Source organism: Halictus rubicundus, chromosome 13, assembly GCF_050948215.1.
Source record: "Halictus rubicundus isolate RS-2024b chromosome 13, iyHalRubi1_principal, whole genome shotgun sequence".
NCBI lineage: Eukaryota > Metazoa > Arthropoda > Insecta > Hymenoptera > Halictidae > Halictus > Halictus rubicundus.
Window position 1 is genome coordinate 8808520 of NC_135161.1, and position 19472 is coordinate 8827991.

The following is a 19472-nucleotide window of genomic DNA, read 5'->3' on the forward strand; positions in this document are numbered from 1 at the left end:
TTCTACAGAAGAAAACTTTTTCAATAATTTGCAAAGCACTTGATTGAGTTAAAGCAAGTTTAGACTGAAGTTGCAATTCCTGCAGATGCAACTGCAACTGATGCAAATTGAATAAGTTGTCGTTCGACTTCTATTTGTACTCTTAGCCTGTTTCATTAGCCTATAACCAGTAAAAAAATTTTTATTTCTGCATCTGCAAAATTAAATTGCACTAGAAATGTCACTTGAACTATTCCTTGGACATCGGAGTGGTAAATAAAAGTGTTTAATGATGCAATAAAATGCTTTTCGGTTTCGGAATAGCAAACGGAAGTTCGAGAATAATCACATATTTATCATTTTCATTTAACTTTGAATATTCGATTGGATATTTGTGGAGGCGAAGCGGGGTCAGGTTGGGGAACGTAATTTTCTTTCTGGAGTAGCATAGTTAGATCCTCGAAGGTCTTCTCTGTTGCAGTAGGGGGGTCACAGGGGGTTGGCGGAGGAGGGGGCGGCGTGTCGGTCTTTGAAAGCGGTTAACGAAGACGGGAAAAGAAGGCTCCTGCGAATAGTTAATTAGACGCAACTGCCAGCCGGGTAATAAATGTAACATTAATGAGTCGTAGTAACCTTGATGCTTCGGCAATGAAGCCAGCGTGATTTCCAGTTTTATTGAAAAACAGGAAAAGATCAAGCGCACCGAGCCGTGTCGCAATTGCAAGCGATGCAACGCGATGCAACGCGGTCTACACACGTACACCAACACGATCGTACATCGGCGAACACATACGAACGCAACGACCCTCTGCACGAGAGGCCGTCTATTATTATTTCAACGCTTTTTTGAATATTCCTCGCTAAATGGAATTAATTCCTGAATATATAAAAAAGCAAAATCAACGAGCTAACCAGAGAGATGGTTAGAGAGGGTGGGAGGTGAATAATAATAATAATAAAAAAAAAAAACGAGAAGAACGAACGAACGAACGAACGAAAATAATTAAGTACAGAGAGAAACGTAAACCGGGTGCGCGCGTAAATGTACCGTGGCGATCTAATCTAGCCCACAAAGTCAGTGCCGGATCGTGAGACTCGTCTGACGTCTTAATTGTAGTGTAATGCTCGTTGCGTTAATGGTGTGAATGAACTGTGTTTTCAATTACGGGGAGATCAAAGGAAGCACAACGAACTGCTGCTGTTTCGCCGGCCTCTCTTCTCTTTCTCTCCTCTCTCTTCTCCTTCTCGTCCTGTACGAATCTCCCGCGGAGAGCTTCCGATCGATTTCCACGCAGCTCGATGCACCGGATGCACATTCTACGCCTTCCGCGTCGCGACGACCAGCCTTTTCTCTGCCACCCACGCTGCACATTCCTAATTCATCTCGGGATCCACGGAAATTCACTAAATTATTATTATACTTTCGACCCCGAAAGCTAGGAATTCTTAAATAATTTTTCTTAGCCATTTCCTACACCTACAAATTTTTAAGTAATTTTTCTTATCCACTTCCTATATCTGGAAATTTTTTAATTATTTTTCTTAATCCATTCCTACACCTAGCAATTCTTAAACATTTCTTCTTCATCATTTTCTACTCGAAGAAATTCTTAAGTAATTTTTCTCATTCATTTTCTATATCTAGAAATTCTTAAATAATTTTTCTTAATCGTTTCCTACACCTAGAAATTCTTAAGTAATTTTTCTTATTCATGTTCTATGTCTGAAAATTCTTAAATAATCTTTTTTAATCATTTCCGACACGCAGAAATTCTTAAATAATTTTTCTTAATGATTTTCTACACGTAGAAGTGAACAAAAGTATCTTGTTCTGTTCTGTCTCCTTCGTAACCAAGGAAGTAGCGCATCGCTATTGTCAATTTTTATTTTCCACATCGGAGTACATTTAATTTCTGTAACTTAAATTGTGCAGATTGTGTCAGAGAATATTCGACGTTCCAAAGTAATATAAATATGACATCATTACAAAAATTCAGAGGGTTGATTGAAAATTGAACTGCCGCACGAGTAAATAGCTCAATCACTAGTTCCATAAACTGTTCGGAACAGCCCCGAACAAAAAGGGCCTCTTGAACATGATATCGCGCGTGAAGTGTCGAGTCGGTTTGTTTGCGCGATTGCGAAAAATTAGGGTGATTTTGGAGGGCAAGGGGCGAGCGTAGAGATGGTAGAGCGTAGCGCAGAAGCATCTCGTGTACGGGTGTAATTGATTTCCGGCTCCGTGCCCCTTACCGAAAGGCATAAGGGCCGAGGAAGGTGGTTCTCACGGAAGAGATTTTTCCGTTTGCACCGATTAAACACCGGTCCCGACCACATCCGGCGATCGTTATGAGCCGAGATGTAACGCCGGTTCTCTGTTCGGCGTGCCGATCGCGCCGCATTCTTGCGTGTAACTCCCTCGAAACACGAGCCGGCCAACCAGAAGAAGAAGCACAAGAAAGTGCGCGCGCCTTGTCAAGGTCTTCGGGGCGCCACGGCTGGAAAAAACGATCGACACCTCGGCTCCAATAGTTGCCCGGCCGTTTAAGTCGAGATCGGCTCGATCCTCCTCGATCCTCCCGCTGATCCGACGTCACTCAGTATTTAAACTCAAAATCTTTTACAAATCATCATTCTTGACTTCACGCAAACTTTCATCTTTGAATCCCGATTTTAATATATTGGTCCTCGCGAGTCGTAAGCGCAGACATATTGGATTTAGTGGTCTGAAAATCTTCTAGAAATAAATCTCACATTTTAATACCGATTTTAACCTAGTGTTTTGCAAATTTTTTAGAAACCACTGAATTTAGCCTTGACTATTACTCGTTCGCAAACTCCGTCGTATGTTTGAGTGTGCTCGCGTCACGAGATTTCTGAGATTGTTCGGTTCGTAACGAATAATGCGGTTTCCGGGGGAAATTGGTCGCGGAGCAGCCTCGGGGAATCGAACGCGAGGGTTCTCGCGTCCGACCGTCATTTTAAAACGTCATTACACGACCGTGGGGTTTTCTTTGTGACCGTTTACCCGCGTTTTAACCCGGCCGGAAAAGCTCTTCCACGGACCTTCCCTTATGAGATAAAGAATCGGGGCTTTTTCGGGGTTTAAATAAATTTGCGTCGACCCTGCCTCCGACCGGATTAACCCTTTGCACTCTCGCAAGTCTGGTCTCGTTCACTGAGCCGGCTGTTACTACATGCTTACCTTTAAAAGCACCGATCCGACGAAAGAAACCGCGTCCCGTCTCCTGGAAACACGCCCGGACAACCATGCCGAACAATTCTTCGTGTACCTGTCGCGCATCATCAATTAAACACCCTCGTCAATTAAGTAAATCGCTTAAGAACGACAGGCGGACTAATGAATCTACAAGTATGTAGAAAAATGTTTAATTCATGCTGAATAACATATGAGAACGATTCCGAGCACCGTACACAAGCCATATTCTTCACATGGGTGAACAATAGACTGCGGATTTAATGACAAAATTGGATATGTGAAGTTAAAGAGCTTGCTGTAGAACCGGGAATTAATTCTTTTTTTAATGAAATTCTGTTTGCTGGAGTTTTTGAAATTATTGTGTACTACTCATGGTTCAGTGCAGGAATTATACAATTTTTTAAATATGGAGGAACACGGTTCTTGCATCAAAATTAAAATGGAAGCGATTAACACCAATTTGGGAATATCAAGATATTATTTCCAAGTCCTTAAAATGATTAAAAAGGGAATAGCCTTTTTCTGGATACACAGAATTTTTATTTCCCATAGAGATTCGCAGTTTAATCTATTATTAATAATATTTTTCGTACCGGGGCTCTAGCAGTTCGTGACTTGGGCACGTTGAATGGTACCGAGTGGCCGTCACAGACAAGAAGATGCGCCCTGTTATTAAAGTTGCAACACCGTCTCAGCTGGTCAGTTTCGACAGGACAGGAAATTCAGAAAATCGCAACTGTTGCACCAGCGGAACCGGGCAAGCTGCGTAGCCTTTATTCAGTCACGATCTTTCCCCCTCGATCGTCCCCCCTCCCCCTCTCTCTCTCTCTTACTCTCTCGCTGTATTTCTTTTTTCTCTCGGTCGGTACTACTCGGATTACCGGCGATAAGTATCGGCGAGCACTGCCGTCCGCCGAAATTACGCTCGCCGCAGCTCCCGGCGAGGCGTTTTGATATTCCGCGGCGATAACGGAGTCGAGTCGTCGCTTCGTTATTAAATTTTCCCTCGGACGGTGCCCGGGCCCGCCCGCCCGGCCGGGGCCCGATCCGGGCCCGAAGCGGCCCCCTGCTTCTGTTCAACGAAGGAGAAATTCATTCGGGTACGAAACGGAATATCTTGATGCGCGGTCGGAACGAATTTCCAGAGTTCCCGGTCCACGTCGACTCTCCGTGGGCCCCACGGGGCCTCCAAGCAAAAATCGGGCCCTGCCCAGACTCGAAACAAAGAGCTTTCGATTCACAGAATCAATTTTGGTTCAGCGAACTCGATCGGGTGAATTTAATACTATCCCCAACTTGGTTTTCCAATTAATAATTCAAAATAACAGCGACGAAAATGAAGGAGCCAGTGATAGAGCGATGTTGTAGCCTTTTTATTAACAGTTTTATGTCGCATCAACAACGAGGTTTTTAGCGACGTTGAACGGTGGATCATTAAATTTCGTCTATTAATCTTGCTCCTCCGATGAAGCCAAGTGGATTACCTGTGTTTTCGTTACTGAAGTTTCCTTCGAGGTGGGATTCCATATTGTATTTGACAATTTTCAAAATTCAGATTTCATTCAAAAATTCATTAAAATTCATTCCAGATTTTATTGCATTTCGCATTTATGGAAAGTAATACGATTTTTGAAGAATATAACTACACTATTCTCGATTTATCGAGATTATTTGATGCGAACCATTTTTATTTTGCATAAAGGTCCGCAGTTTATTAATCAGTAGTGTGACAGTATCATGGGACGATTTCGTGAATCGATCACAAAAATAAATATGTGAGGGAATAAATGAAGTTCAAAATTGTCAAAGGGAGGAAGACGTTTTTATTTAATTTCTGAGCCGCGGCGATCGACTTGGAAAATTTGTATTCTCTATAAAGATTTGTAGTATAGTCTGTTGCATAGTGAAATGTGGGGACGTTGGGCCTGGGGTATGGCAGTGGCCGTAATTTTGCAAGTCGTCGGCGGATTCCGCGGAGCGTGGAAATCCGATGAAGACGCTCGGGACTTTGATCAAGGGACAAATCGGTGGAAGGGCACGCCCTCCCCCCCTTGTTCCCTTTGCCCCCCAGCGAAGGCTGTTTCTCGGGTGAAAAGGCAAGAAGGAAGGTCGTTTACCGACTGGCTCGTTATCTCCTGATCCGAGTGCAAACGAGCGGAAGGGAATCCTTAGTTTTTCCCTGTTTCAGTGACTCGGGTCCGATTCGATATTCGACGCTGCTAGCGAATAACTGGGATGAAAGTACACTTCGACAATGCACAAACTACCCACCAAACATACTCAAAAAGAAACTGGACAATTCATAACGTTTTATCCATTTATTTTAAGTCAGAGGACTGAAGAATCGAAAAGAATATGGCATATGGTACGGGGTGAATGTGTTAATTAATTATTTATGCGAGGCTTCAACAATTTAACATTTTTATCTTCCAAATGGTTCCTTGCAGTATGTATATAATTAATTTCACCTCGTTTGCACCGTGCAAAACGGTCTTGCAATTACTTTTTAGCACCTTCCTCGCTGTTCATATAGAGCGGACTTAAACAGTTACCACAGACGAACCATAAGTCGTACCACTATGAAACTTGACTGAACTATAGCTCGTACTTCCAGTCATACGCCCCAACACTAGAAACAGCCGTAGCATGATCGATATGAGAGAAAAAATTTTATCTCGAGGTTTTCGTTCCCGTGGCCCCCCTCAGGCTTTGATCATACTAGAACAATTACCACCGAGGAACCATAAGTTGTATCACTATGAAACTTGACTGAACCATAGCTCATACTACCAGTCATACGTCCCAATACTAGAAACGGCCTTCATATGATTGACCTGAGAGAAAAAAATTTTTTCTCGAGGTTTTCGTTCCCGTAGTCCCCCTCAGGCTTTGATCATACTAGAACAATTACCACCGAGGAACCATAAGTCGTATCACTATGAAACTTGACTGGACTATAGCTTATACTACCAGTTACAAGTTCCGATAGACGAAACAGTTGCAGCATCACCTTCGCGAGAGAACAAAATTAATTTCTGGTACTTGTCGTGCACGTTCGATCTTTCCTCGAGGTTTCGGTTCCCCTAGCCCCCTCCCCCGCCCCTCGGTCTCGGTCTTCTCGGGGCCCCGTTGGCATAATTACACCCTTGCTTGCGTCGGGGCTATTTTTCTCTCTTTCTCCCTCTCTCTCTCTGCCGATTTCGAAGCTCAACACTTTCCAGGGCGCCCCGTGGTCCGCAGACACCGCGAAACGACCAGACACCGGAGGAATTTCGTAGTTTGATTTACAGCTGCTCTTCTACAGTCTCTCTCTCCCCCTCTCTCGCTCTCTCTCTCTCTCTCTCTTCGTCGTCTATCGGGTCCACCGGCTCTCCAGGTTTTGATTGCGCTTCCCTCTAATGGAGGGTAAACGGCTCCGGACCCCCGTTCATGAATTTGTATTAGAGAATCGGTTCCGAGAGCTGCCCGAAAATCGTTCCACACTCCTCTCCTCTCCGCGTTTCCTCTTTCCTGGGACCTTGACCACCGATCATTCGAAAATTGGACGCACACTTCCCCCTGGAACTTCGAGAAGTTTCGTTCTTCAGCTGGGAACACTCCGTTGATAAAGATAATCGCTCATGATTGACCAAAATTGTGCTTTTCTAATAAATGGATTCAGCTATCCTAGCTTGAAAAGTATGTATGTGGCCTGTAATTAAATTAGCTCCGATAACAAAGGATTAATGGACCCATAGACCTCAGAACAATCCCCCAAAAAATTCCTCAAAATCAAGTTTGAGTAAAAATCACCATAACACAATTTACAACAGTATTTCCATTACTAAATTATTTTCACATTCAACGCATCGGCATGATAAGATCTTACGTAGTTAATTGTTTACGCATCAAGTGGAAAAAATCGTGTATCCTAGCTTGAAAAATATCCAGCTTGAAAAATGTGTCCGCGCCCTATAATTAAATTAGCTTCGATTACAGTGATTAACCACTTAACTGTTGCGACCTCTTTGAAAAATGTGTTCCTCAATTGCGTCGCAAGAATTAACCAGTTAGCTGTGTTTGACGAGTATATTCGTCATAACAAAAAATATTCGCGACGAGTACACTCGTCATAACAAAACATATTCGTGACGAATATATTCGTCAAAAACAGCTAATTGGTTAATGGATAGCTCGGAACAATCTCCCAAAGAATTCAACAAAATCAAGCTCGACACGAGCTGCAGTGTACCGAGTTTCCCCGCTGAAAGCAGCGATTATTTTCGCACGAACGCAACGATTTCCCTAAGACGAAGCCCGAGACGAGTTCGCGGGGTCGTCCTCCGCAGGATCCGGCTCGCAGGATTAATATCCTCGGCGTTCCACGCATTGGAAACACATAAGACGCGTCTCCGCGCCCCGGGGGCTGCCGTATCGCTAATCTGTTTAAATAACGAAACATCCCCGGGGCCGGAGGGGTTTGTAGACGGATGGGGGGTGGGGGGGCGGGAAACAACACGGGAGGAGAAACGCCGGGGTAAACGAAAATCAATGGATCCGACACACCGGGGCGAACAACAACGTCCTTTCGTCTGGCTAATGAAATGTACGACGCCTCCTGCACCCGAGCTGCTTTCTCAGCCGTCGCTTTGCTGCAAACGCTTCGGGGAGTTCTTGTCCGATGCCGGACAAGTCCTGAAAGTCGTCAACTGTCGAAGTTTCACCTGTCCGAGTACAGGAGATGCCCGAATCTTGCACGGGTTGCGTCAAGTTTGACCGTGACGAGTCCATTTTTGCCGAGTGTCGGTGGGAAGTTCCGGTCTGAGGGCTTTTGTTAAACAATTTCTCGATGCCTAGGAATTCCCAGAAAATACAGTACACACGATTTATTTAAGACCTTGTAAAATAGCGAAGCAGGTTTTCAACTGGTCCGATGCGAGAATTGCTTGAGAAGCATCCTAAAAAATCATACGAAGCAGAAACGATTTATTTAACCCCTGGCTGTGTGATAAACAGACCGCGGATTTTATGCATTCACGACAAAAATGAGTACGTGAAATTTAGGCAAGAAAACGAATTCGAAGAATCTAAGAAATGATTAGAGGAAGAATGACAATTGGCTCCCGTCACTTACAATCGATGAGCACAATTTTTATTTTGTATAAGAATCCGCAGTGTAATAACGAGTGGTACAGTGTTTTCTCGATGTATGTCAACAACACCGGTCTTGCCAGTGACATATATCGTGTAGGAGATACTATTAATCAGTCATGTTTACACCCCTCGGCGTCCGAGGCCTTTCGATCTTCGAGGCCCCTCACAGGGTATACCCCGCGGTAGTGGGGATAGTTGTGCGACATTTATCAGCCAAGTATTTGCGACATATATCGAGAAATCACTGTATTTTTCCGCGGTGTCTCGAGTCTGTTCCTTCTCCGACGTTGCTGTCGCTCGCGAGGGTGGCCGCGGGGGGCAAGGCAGACTGCCCCTAGAGATTCAGCGACATCCTTCGTTTCGTCAAGATGTCACCGTGTTTAACGAGGAGAGTTAAGCACGGTGGCAAAACAAGTCATTTTTATCAGGGACGACACGACGAAACGACGCGGTCCCCCAGCCCTCGTTTCGCCTTTCTCGAATTATGCTAAACGATTTTGCGGAACTAGACGTCTCTCTCTCTCTCTCTCCCTCTCTTTCTCTCTCTCTCTCTCGGAACCGATGGGGACGCTTGGGCAAAAAACAGCCGGTGGGATTCCGCTTGCGCAAAACTTTCATGACGTCGAAGAAACCGCGCGAGTGTAACTCGTAAGATTTGCAATTATAATTACACGCCGGCACGGAACGGCCGAAAAACCGCGAGTGCGTTTCGACGCCGTTTTAACAGCCGCCGTGCGCGAGAGACTTAACGACTCGGAATTTTACTGTGAGCCTTACCCGCGAGCCGGGCCGAGCCGAGCCGTAGACCGATTCGACAAGAAACGTCGAGGCCGAGGAACGCGGAGAAAGCGCCTTGGAAATCCTACCGCGATTTTTGCGACGATTATGCCAACCCCGAGCGCTCGAAAGTTGCGCGGTTCGCCTAATGCAACCACTCGGAGGCTGTCTCGAAGACGACAGTAAGTTACCGCGGAGATTTTGCTGTACTACCGATTTTTTTTTCACGATTTTTATCGGAACAGTTGAATTCTCGCGTTTAATGAGGATTTGTTGGACAGTTAAGCGGTGGGTCTCGGTTATGGGAATGTATAATGACCACCATTTGCATTGGCAAAGCTCTGGTTTACCTCTGACAGCATGATTTCAAGAAAGATTGCCTATTTTGAGACAGAAGACTTTTATCTTGCTTTTTGGAAATAGAAGGCGTGGTCTAGTTTGGGTGGGCGTGGTTTTATTGCTCTCGACTACGACGGGCCAGGACAGTGTCCTAAAGGGTCGAAAAATCTAGCTGCGAAGGCTAGAATGCACTTCTAGACAGAATTCATCAACTTCTTTATTAGAATAGTTGAATTCCACACGCCGGTGAGAATTGCAGTGGATAATTACTAGTTAGCCTAGATCATGGCAATATGTAATTATCGCTTTTTACCTTGGTCTAGCTTTGGCTTACCCCGAGAGCAAGATTTCAGAACGGAATAGAACGCTTTCACCTTGTCGTTCCTTCGAAGTAGGCGTGGCTTATGTGAAGTGGGCGTGGCCACACAGCTCTCAATTGTTCTACAGTCTTTCCAGCACCTCTCAGAGCAATTTATACTGGTACAATCATTCCACATCTCTCAAGAATACAATTTTAAACATCCGTATTCACCAAAAACTTTCTTAAACGATTTCTCTGCCCCAAATTCGGAGCCAGGGCAATGGCCCACGGGGCCACCGTCGCCCCGCCCACTCAGGACCATCATCCACACTCCCACAGGATGTAATAACATTTCCCGAGCCGTAGACCCCGGGAATACGTCGAAACGAGCACTCCCGATCGTCGACCGGTTTCTCAAGTAGCACTTGCAGCTGTTTTCCGGCTCGAATCGATACGAACCGATGACGTCGAGTCATCGTAACCATAGACGAGAAGTGGGAGGAGCAAAGAGACTCGACCAGTAGGAGAAGAAAACCCATCTCGCTCGTTAGTTCTCGCGATATTACCGGGGGGAGGGCAGATATCGAAGCTTCATTCACGAGACAGGACGCGACGTTAAAGAACCCGGCCTCGTAAAGAGAGCTCGTTGCGATTCTAATTAGACGGAATTCCGGGGGGCGAATTAACCTAATCGGCCGCGACGAGTCGAGGGTCTCGTGCTCGTCAGAACGAAACAAGAGATCAAGCATCGTGATCGCTGGAAAAAGAGAAAAGGAAACTTTCGGTAGAACAAAGGCGAGGACGGAAAATCACGGGAAAAACCGGGGGGTGGGGAACGAGGGGCGAGAAACAACCCCCGCTGGCTCGAAAAGGAAGTCGAGAGCATGAAATTAGTCGTACGAAGCATTAGGAGCTCGGCGGAGGGCTCGCCCAGCGTTTTATTCGATAATTATGCAAATGCGCGAATGATTGTCGGGCAATATGTCCGTGGAATAAAAGTCGAGTCAGTCGCGGAGCAATTCGGTTATCTTTATGATTCTCGGCGATGGGGAACGAGTTCCTAGAGGGTGCAGAACGGTGGAGGGATGTGGGCGAAAGGGGCGAGAGAGGGGAGAGAGGAGAGGAGCGGTCGATTTGCATTGAAACGCCAGTTTTCCCTTTTCCTTCGCGCCGGAGTCGCGGGAGGAAAAGATTGTACCGCCTACAACAGCAACCGGTGTCACTGCTGGACCTATGAAATTTCTTTTAGACTATTACTTTTAAGCACAGCGTTTGCTCTATGTATGTCCCAAATTCTTAGCCGATAAACGTCCCAGAACTATCTCCACTGCCGCGGGGTATACCCCGTGAGGGGCCAAGAACCCCGAGAAACCTTGATCAAAGAATAGTAGTACCTCCTGGTCGATATATGTCAGTGGCTAGACCCGTGTTGTTGACATACATCGAGTAATTCACTGTATAAACCTTCCCGAGCATGTGTGCATAAGGATTTACCTGATTTAGTAAAATTAATTTCGTCACAGGCGTTTAACAGACTTTAGAATTTTCTTGCGTATTTCGTTCGCATAACTTTGCACCTTATACAACAATTTACTTAATTTCAAAACGAACAGATTAATATTCAATGCCGCTGGTTCGACGATAATTTTTTTTTCAAGCAAATCGCTCGACGTGTTAATAATTCTTCCGGGGGTAAAATTGCTAGAGATTTTTAATAAAAAAAAAAAAATTGGCATTCGAAGCCCGTAATCGAGACGCGTGCCATGTTTTCTCGCTGGTTACGTGACCAAGATCTACGCGAACATAGATCCAGCGTCCACGGCCTATTAAGACGTTCGCCGGCCGATTTAATTAAGTGTAGCCCGCGACCCAGCCGTCTCTCTCGGCCGTGCTCGCTTTCGTTCTTTTCCTCGCTCTTTCTACAAGCCGGATCCTCGTTATTTATTATTACAATATATTCCCTGTCGAAAGGGTGGAGCCTCGGCTCGGCCAATCGGCTGCGTCGCGTGCCCCGAGTCGTTAGCCAGCCTGGAAATTGATAAGAATGCATCGACGACGAGGTCGGCGTCGTCGTCCACGGCCCTTTAATCTGTGCTTTGCCAGACGGCCAACGAATCTATCGGCGAACCCCTCGACCCAGTAATTGGAACGAGAAACAACCCCGCAACACACCACCCGCGTTGCTACCCCCGAGATTTCCGTAACGCGAGAATTCACTTACCGTTGGCTCCTATCGCCGCGGCTGCAGTCCGGATTTTTGGATGACCTTGCTGCTTCTGGATGTGGTAGATCATTTGGAGCATTGCGGAACTAAGTTTATTGTGCGCTCGAAGCGGGACAGTTTCGGTGGAACTTTTCTTTCGAAGGGTTTTTGTGTGTTAAGGGTCGGTTTCTGCGCGAACTTTAGGAATTTTTTGCGGAGGAAGTATTGATAATTTTGCATTGGTATTTTGCACGTATATTCTTTGGTATTTGAAGGACGTGTGTGATTTTTCTCAAGTAAAAATAATCAAAATTACCTGAGCTATGCTTTTTTCTATAGAGTATGCTTTGGAGAACTTGGGTCAACTTTAGAAATTTTTTACGGAGGTAGTATCGAAAATTTTGCTTTGGTATTTTGTACACATATTCATTGGTATTTGAAGGACGTGTGCGATTTTTTTCAAGTAAAAATATTCAAAAATACGTGAGCTATGCTTGTTTCTATTGAGCATGCTCTGGAAAACGTGAGTCAACGGTTGCCTCGATGATACCGGCCTCCAGTACGGTTAAAAAAAAATGCGAAAAAATTGACAGATTTTTAAAAATGTTCGTTCGTGCGATAGCAGACTATGTGTTGAAGATTCTCTGAAAATTTCAAGTCGATTGATCAACTAGAACTTGAGGTATGGTGGCAATCGTTTCGAAAGAAGTGGTTTCGAGAAAAACGTGTTTAATGTGCGCATAATGCCAAGATAAAAATAAAAATAACAAGATTGAATGCACATAGATTTTTAAAAATTTTTATCATAATGTATGCTTCAATGAAGAAATAGATTGAATTATTTTCTTTATAATCTCAATAATCGTAAACTAAAAATCACGTGACCGGGATGGTAGGTTCAGTGTTGATTCAGTGTCCACCAATTCGGCAGAGATCTACAAGGATCTACAAGAATCCAAAAAGACCCAGAGAAGATTCACAATTGTGTGAAGCCACTCTCCTCTCGAACAAACAGTTCTTTCCATTTCTCCTCGAAACGCCTTTCTAATTACCCACGCTCGAAAGATTCAATTCCTGAAATTCCCTCGATTCACCGTACCGTGGAAAGGAATCGTTTCACCGGAAGTGGATCCAAAGAAACTCGGGGAAGGGGGAATAGACCTGCAAAAGAATCCGGTGCAAAAAAGCCATCGTACAATAACAACTATTTATTTATAGGTAATAATGCTGAATTACAATGAATACACTTTGTTGCCTCGATACTAGATTGTATAAGTCCGATCGCGAAATCGTCATCGCTCGTCGTCATCGTTTATACTCGGTAGTGTGGCGATATTACCGATTTATTATATCCCCTTCCCCCCCGCCCCATTTTAATCATTCCCCTGTACGCAACCCGCCCCTCGAAACCCACCCCCTCGATCCTGCAATGAATCATTTTGAATTTGATAAACTCGCGGATTGGTTCTCGCGAACATGACCCGGCTCGTCGATCGAGAATCGTCCTCAAGCCATTCGATTTATCGATTAATCGGAGAAAATTCTCGCCATCGGTGTAGGGGTGTGTAATTGTCTCCGCGACGATACTGTATCGTGCAGACTCGAGTGATCGAAGTTGCCCGGATCGTTGGTCATGGGGATCGGACGACTCTCGATCGGCGGCATGACCCCCGATCGATCGATTGGTAGCGGCGATGGCAGATACAGATGAGCTATCGGTGGTTAAATTCTCGTTTCACTACGTGTAGCATCGTCTTAACGGGCGTTAGCCGGTACGTACGATCTAGACACTATGATTATGTGAACTTTACAACACAAGAACCTTACTGGGCAAGAGACTTTGTACATGGATCTTAAATACGGTGATCGGCCGCCGCCCGGGACGTCCTCGGGCATAAAAATCGGTTATAAATCGACGCACCGTTCTTCTTTTTTTTTTTTATATATCCTCGACACTTGACAAATGGATCGCTTTACGAATCGTCCCCGTGGATCGTCGAACTGCCTCGAGCGGCCGGCCGATCGCGCGGAACGCGGAACACACGCAAATTATGTCAGTTAGCCTTACTTGTCGACGGTAGTAACTAAGTTTATTTATATAAATAAGGTGTTACGATTTAAAACGCGCCCCGTGGGACGCTCCGCCGGGACCACATTGTCTCTCAAGCATATGTCCTACCATTCTACGGACTACATTCGCATTTACCATTTTCGCTCCTCCGAAAAAAATTCTCGCTTATAAGCCACGCATACTTCCTCTCAATTCTTTCAATTTTTTTTTCACTCGTACACACACACACACACACATACGCGCACGCACACACACACACGCAAACACACACACACACACGTTCTCGTCAACGTTTCGCGTGCACACTCGCTCGAATATGATACAGATGATCGATCCCGCGGCTCGTTGATCGGATTAACGATCCATAGAACACCTTCTTTGCAAGAGATGTGCGAAATGAAACCGCGGGTCGCGCGGGTCGACGATCGGGTCGCGCGAGTGAGCCGGTGTGCGCCGCGCCGGGTAAATAATATTAATGATAATCGATAATAATACTCGGGGCCGGCGCGGCCCGCCCGATCGTCCGTACAGCTTAAAACACAATTACCTAATTGAAGTTCGCTCGATAATTGGGGGTAGGTACCTCTAGGAACGCATGCACGCGCATGCACTCGCAAGCAGTCTTTAGAAATCTTTCCTTCCTCGCCCGGAGACTTACGAACGATCCATGGATCGGATCCACGGACCTTGGTATACATTCGCGTGCTCGTTAAATCCTCCTCGACAGAGGGCTCGCGTCGTTGATATGTGTCCACCGATATATATATATATATTTGTATGTATGTATATATCCGACTCGGATACAATGATATCCCAAATCCACGATCGTTCCTCGAGCGTCTGAAATCGATCACAACGGTCGAAGATCATTTTGCAACGGCACAAGAGAATTCCCCGTTCTTCGGAGTCCTTCTCGATCACACTCGGACATTGTGATTAGGGTCGGGCTCACACTCCGGCAGATGGTCCTACAGCGTTTCTGGGAGTCACCCCGACCCGTTCGACCTCAGAGAAACGCACTGCGAGACTCGATGGTTTTCGGTGGTCTTCGTGGTTGGCGGTGGTGGCATCGGCGGCGGTGGTGGTTCTTCTGGGTCTGCTTATGGTTCCGTCGGCTGTCTGGACGATTCGCTTCGAGCATCCCGTCACTCGTTCTGGTTGCTCGCCACGCGGTCCCCTCTTCTGCCCTCGTCCAGCCTCTTCTAGGTCGCGCTCGTGAACAACACGGAGTTCTTGTAGTAACCCGTTCGGGACTCTGGAACAGGCGAGGATTAGGTGAACACGAGTGATCGGTCGCGGGGACTGGACCCTGAACAAGCGGCCGAAGCGCGGGCTTCTTCAGGGTTCTGTTAGGCACACGCGAGGCGGAACTCTGTTGTTGTTGAAAGTTTCGTGGGGATTGCGTGAAGATCTTCAGGGTAATTATTGTTAACGGACTTTGGTGGTATTTTATGGCGTTTATTTTATAGCGTTTTGTATTCGTTGTTTGCTTCAAGTAGTTAATCAAGTTGATTCTTGGGCTTGAGTGCAGGAAGATCTTCAGGCTAATTATTGTGAATAGATGGTATTCTATGGTGGTGTTCTACGAAGACTCTACTCCACCTACAGGCTCAAGTATTAAATAAAATACCATTTTTTCGGAGGTTACTGAATCAATAGGGACCAAATTTTGCTTTGTAGCATCGGAAACACAGTGAAACGATAAAATTAATTTCTATAAATCTCCAAATACAATAATTACATTAAGATAAATAGTCCACGTAAGATTTAACACGTTGACCGCCATGTCATTCAAACGTGGCTGACAGAATTATTTGTCCAGGTTTTAAAATGAATTTTTACGTTAATATATTCGTTGTACCAAATTTGATTAGATTTAATTTTTTCCAATTTCTATTTCATTAAATAACTTTGAGGTTTCTAGTTTGGCAGTCAAAGTGTTAAACACGGTTAAAGCGAAATTTCCCCCATAGCGTCGCGTTCCTGCCCCCACCATCTCGCTTCTGAACCAATCAGAGGATTCGAGCGCCTCTAGATCCAACGTTTGACCAATAAGACCGCAGGGAAATAGGTTCCACTGCTGCGTAGCGTCTCGCCAAGTCGATTCAAGTCTTTTTAGCGAATCAACGGAGGGAATGTCGCGCAAACATGTAGAATAATGTATTGAATAGAAAGAGATGGATAAAGAGAGAGAGAGAGAGAGAGGGAGAGAGAGAGAGAGAGAGTGAAACGCGATCTCCGATGGCGACGGTGATCCGAGAAGAACAGAGAGAAGCCCGAGCGAATGATTCGATGATCGCTCGGTTGGAAGCGGCGCCGCTCACTAATTATCCTTTGCCTGTTGAGACGTAGATCAACGCGAAAGGGACCAGGCGAAGACACGTCCAAGAAGAAAGGGGAAAGAGAGAGAGCGGGAGAGAGGGAGAGAGAAGGAAGAAGAGAAGAGAGAAAGATCGGGCCCGTATCGGGCCCGCGTTCGTAAATACGAGACCGGTCGACTCATCGGCCCTTAGGGCCCCTTTGTGATCGAGCCGCCACTCGACTTTTTATCGAACTGTCGCTTATGATTGAAAATCACTGCGCGTTTTAATAGTCCACCGGATTCGATTTGCTCCACCGTCTACACTCGGTAACCCCTCTCTTTCTCTCTCTCTCTCTCTCTCTCTCTCTCTCTCTCTCTCTTCGGTCTCTTTCCTTGACTTTTTTACTGGAAAGTTTATTCCAGCCGCGAGCCTCGATCTCGACACCTCAAACCGAAGGCAATTCACTTCTTCGAGCCCTTTCAACCACCTTCGATCTTCTATCCTCCATTTTGAAACCGGCGACTGGGAAAATTAGCTTTCGATTCGAAGTCGATAGAAAGACGACTCAATTAATTTTTCAGGTCAGTTTACATCATCTGCGATCCACATTTGATCGCGAGATCGGTCAAAAAGTAAATTACGAATCACTGCAATGTCTCAGAATTTTAGGAAAATTAAATTTTAAGTTTAGGACCGTATAGAAATGCTGCAAATAATTTTCTATTCAATGCAGGCCTTCTTCAGTCATAGTTCGGTCAAGGTAAAAATTCTTTAAACAATTTTTAGTTCATTCTGTACGTCCCACGAACTTCTACCATTTTGTTTATATTTTATGTTCCTTTTATTACATTTCTCACGAGTTGCATTGAATCTTTACATATTCCAGGCTTCAATTAATAGAAAATAAAAACTAGTACGATTTTGTTCCAGGTGTTTAACAAAACTACAGTTGCAATAAATTTGCTAAAAATCCCTACCTAACAGGACAGCGATTACTACGTTTCTCATCGGTTGTTTTGGCCATCTCTGACACGGATTGATAAAAAGAGGATAATCGTCAGGATGCCGGGAGTACTCTAGACGATCCTAAATTGTTATTTCGCCGGCATGAATGAACTCGCAGACTATTATGGTTGCAACAGTTCCAATTTGATAGCTAGGACAAAGCAGCTGAAGCAGAGATTGGCCGGTGGACGTTCCGAGGAGAGCGAAGGGATCGTGACGAGGGTAGCGTTTGCTCGAAAAAAATGAAGAAAAAGGAGAAAGACGAAGACGTTAGGAAATATGTAGATGGCGGCGCGGCGCATAAACGCTTCTAGAATCAGCTGCAAGATTGTTGCAGGGCCCCTGGACGGCAGTAGTACGAAAAAAGATTAGCGGGGAACGGTTCCAAACGGGTGTAGCCGAGTTTACGAAGCCGCGGCCAATTAAGGGGGCCACTCGTTAAGGCAGAGGCCTGGCGGAGTTCTCGGGGAGGACCCAGGCCGCGGGAGAAAAACGATTATTTACGTGCAACGTCACGTCGGGGCCCTCTCTGTCTCTCTCCCCCTCTCTCTCTCTCTCTCTCTCTCTTGTTTCTTGGGTGCTGTGGAAGCAGTAGAGAAGCAGCATTGAAATCGTTCCGTTGCTCCTCCGCCCGCGGTTTTTGCTCCGGAGAGAAGCGAGAGAGAGAGAGAGAGAGAGAGAGAGAGAGAGAGAGAGAGAGAGAGAGAGAGAGGCGCTCGAACAACTTTCGACAAGTTTCCGCGGAGCGGCAGGCAAGTTTTGAATCGGGCCGGGCGTGTGCCGGTGACGCGCTCGCAAGAAACACCCCCTTCGACCGCCTACTCAGGACTTTCTAATTAAAGATACTGCGAACTTTGCGAACCGTGTCGCAAGAAATTCCGGCACCGGCGCCCGAGCCGCGGGAAAACCGCTCTGCCGAATCGAACGCGAGATTTTCCTGCTGGTCCCTCGAGAGATTCGACTATAGTGCTGTCTTTTAGCCGGTAGGCAGCTTGGATGTGACGCTTGAGGCCTCGGAGAAATTTTAGAAATTTTAGAAGCCTGTCAAGTCAGTTTGTTTTAGGTAGGGGGTGTATGGAAAATTGTACAGCCTAGGGAAACCTTCTAGGGGGCAAGAAGAAAAATTCTGGGGCTTCAGCGAAGATTCTAGAACCCATGAAAAAATGTTAGGACACGTAGGAACATCGTAGGGCCCACAGAAAAATTGTAGAAGCCATGCGACACTCGTGTGTTCTGCGGGGTGACTGCAAGACGTACAGAGGATTCTTAGGCTGCATGCAGAAAATTGTAGAGCCCAGGGAAAGCTTCTGGGGCGAAGGAGAAAAATTGTGAGACCTAATGGAAGGTTGTAGCACTCACGAAAAAATTATAGGTTCTGTCTGAACATCGTAGGGCCCACAGAAAAATTGTAGGAACCATGCGACACTTGTGGGTTCTACGAGTGACTGCAGGACTTACACATCACTCTTAGGGTGCATGCAGAAAATTGTAGAGCCCAGGGAAAGCTTCTAGGGCGAAGGAGAAAAATTGTGGAACCTAAGGGAAGGTTGTAGGACTCACGAAAAAATTATAGGTTGTGTCTGAACATCGTAGGGCCCACAGAAAAATTGTAGGAGCCATGCGACACTTGTGGGTTCTGCGAGTGACTGCAGGACTCTTAGGGTGCATGCAGAAAATTGTAGAGCCCAGGGAAAGCTTCTAGGGCGAAGGAGAAAAATTGTGAGACCTAAGGGAAGGTTGTAGGACTCACGAACAAAATTCTGGTGCCTACAAAAATAATTATAGGAACCACAAAAAATGTGTAGAACATATCCGAGCCTTCCATAACCCACAGAAAAATTGCAGAAACAATGCAACGATTCTCTAGTCCGAGAAAAAATATGTTAGCCTAGGCAACCTATTAGGGGATGCTGAAAGATTATAAGGCCCACTGAGATAAACTATGGGACCTCGGAAAAACTTGTAGGGTCCCGAAGAAGATTCCGAAGTATTAAGAGAAGAGTGAGATAGTGTAAAATTGAATGTCCTGTGGATGAAAAAAACTCATGACTCTTCCAATGTCCGTAGACCTTGAAAGGGGACCCATTCGTTTACGACAAGTTTCGTTTCCGAAATTTGGAATAGCTTTCGGGAACAGCTGC

At 45.6% G+C, this 19472-nt stretch overlaps 1 protein-coding gene across 3 annotated transcripts in view; it reads right to left on the reverse strand.

Moving 5' to 3' along the window:
- Nucleotides 1-13373: 13373 nt before the first annotated feature.
- The window catches only part of Dac (dachshund family transcription factor), a 299290-nt gene continuing 293191 nt past the window's right edge, over nucleotides 13374-19472 (reverse strand). For all 3 annotated transcript variants that reach the window (XM_076799306.1, XM_076799304.1, XM_076799305.1), the window contains one exon: nucleotides 13374-15278. In XM_076799306.1, coding sequence (XP_076655421.1) covers nucleotides 15226-15278 — 53 coding nt within the window. In that variant the 3' untranslated portion in view covers nucleotides 13374-15225. The remainder of the gene's footprint in view (nucleotides 15279-19472) is intronic.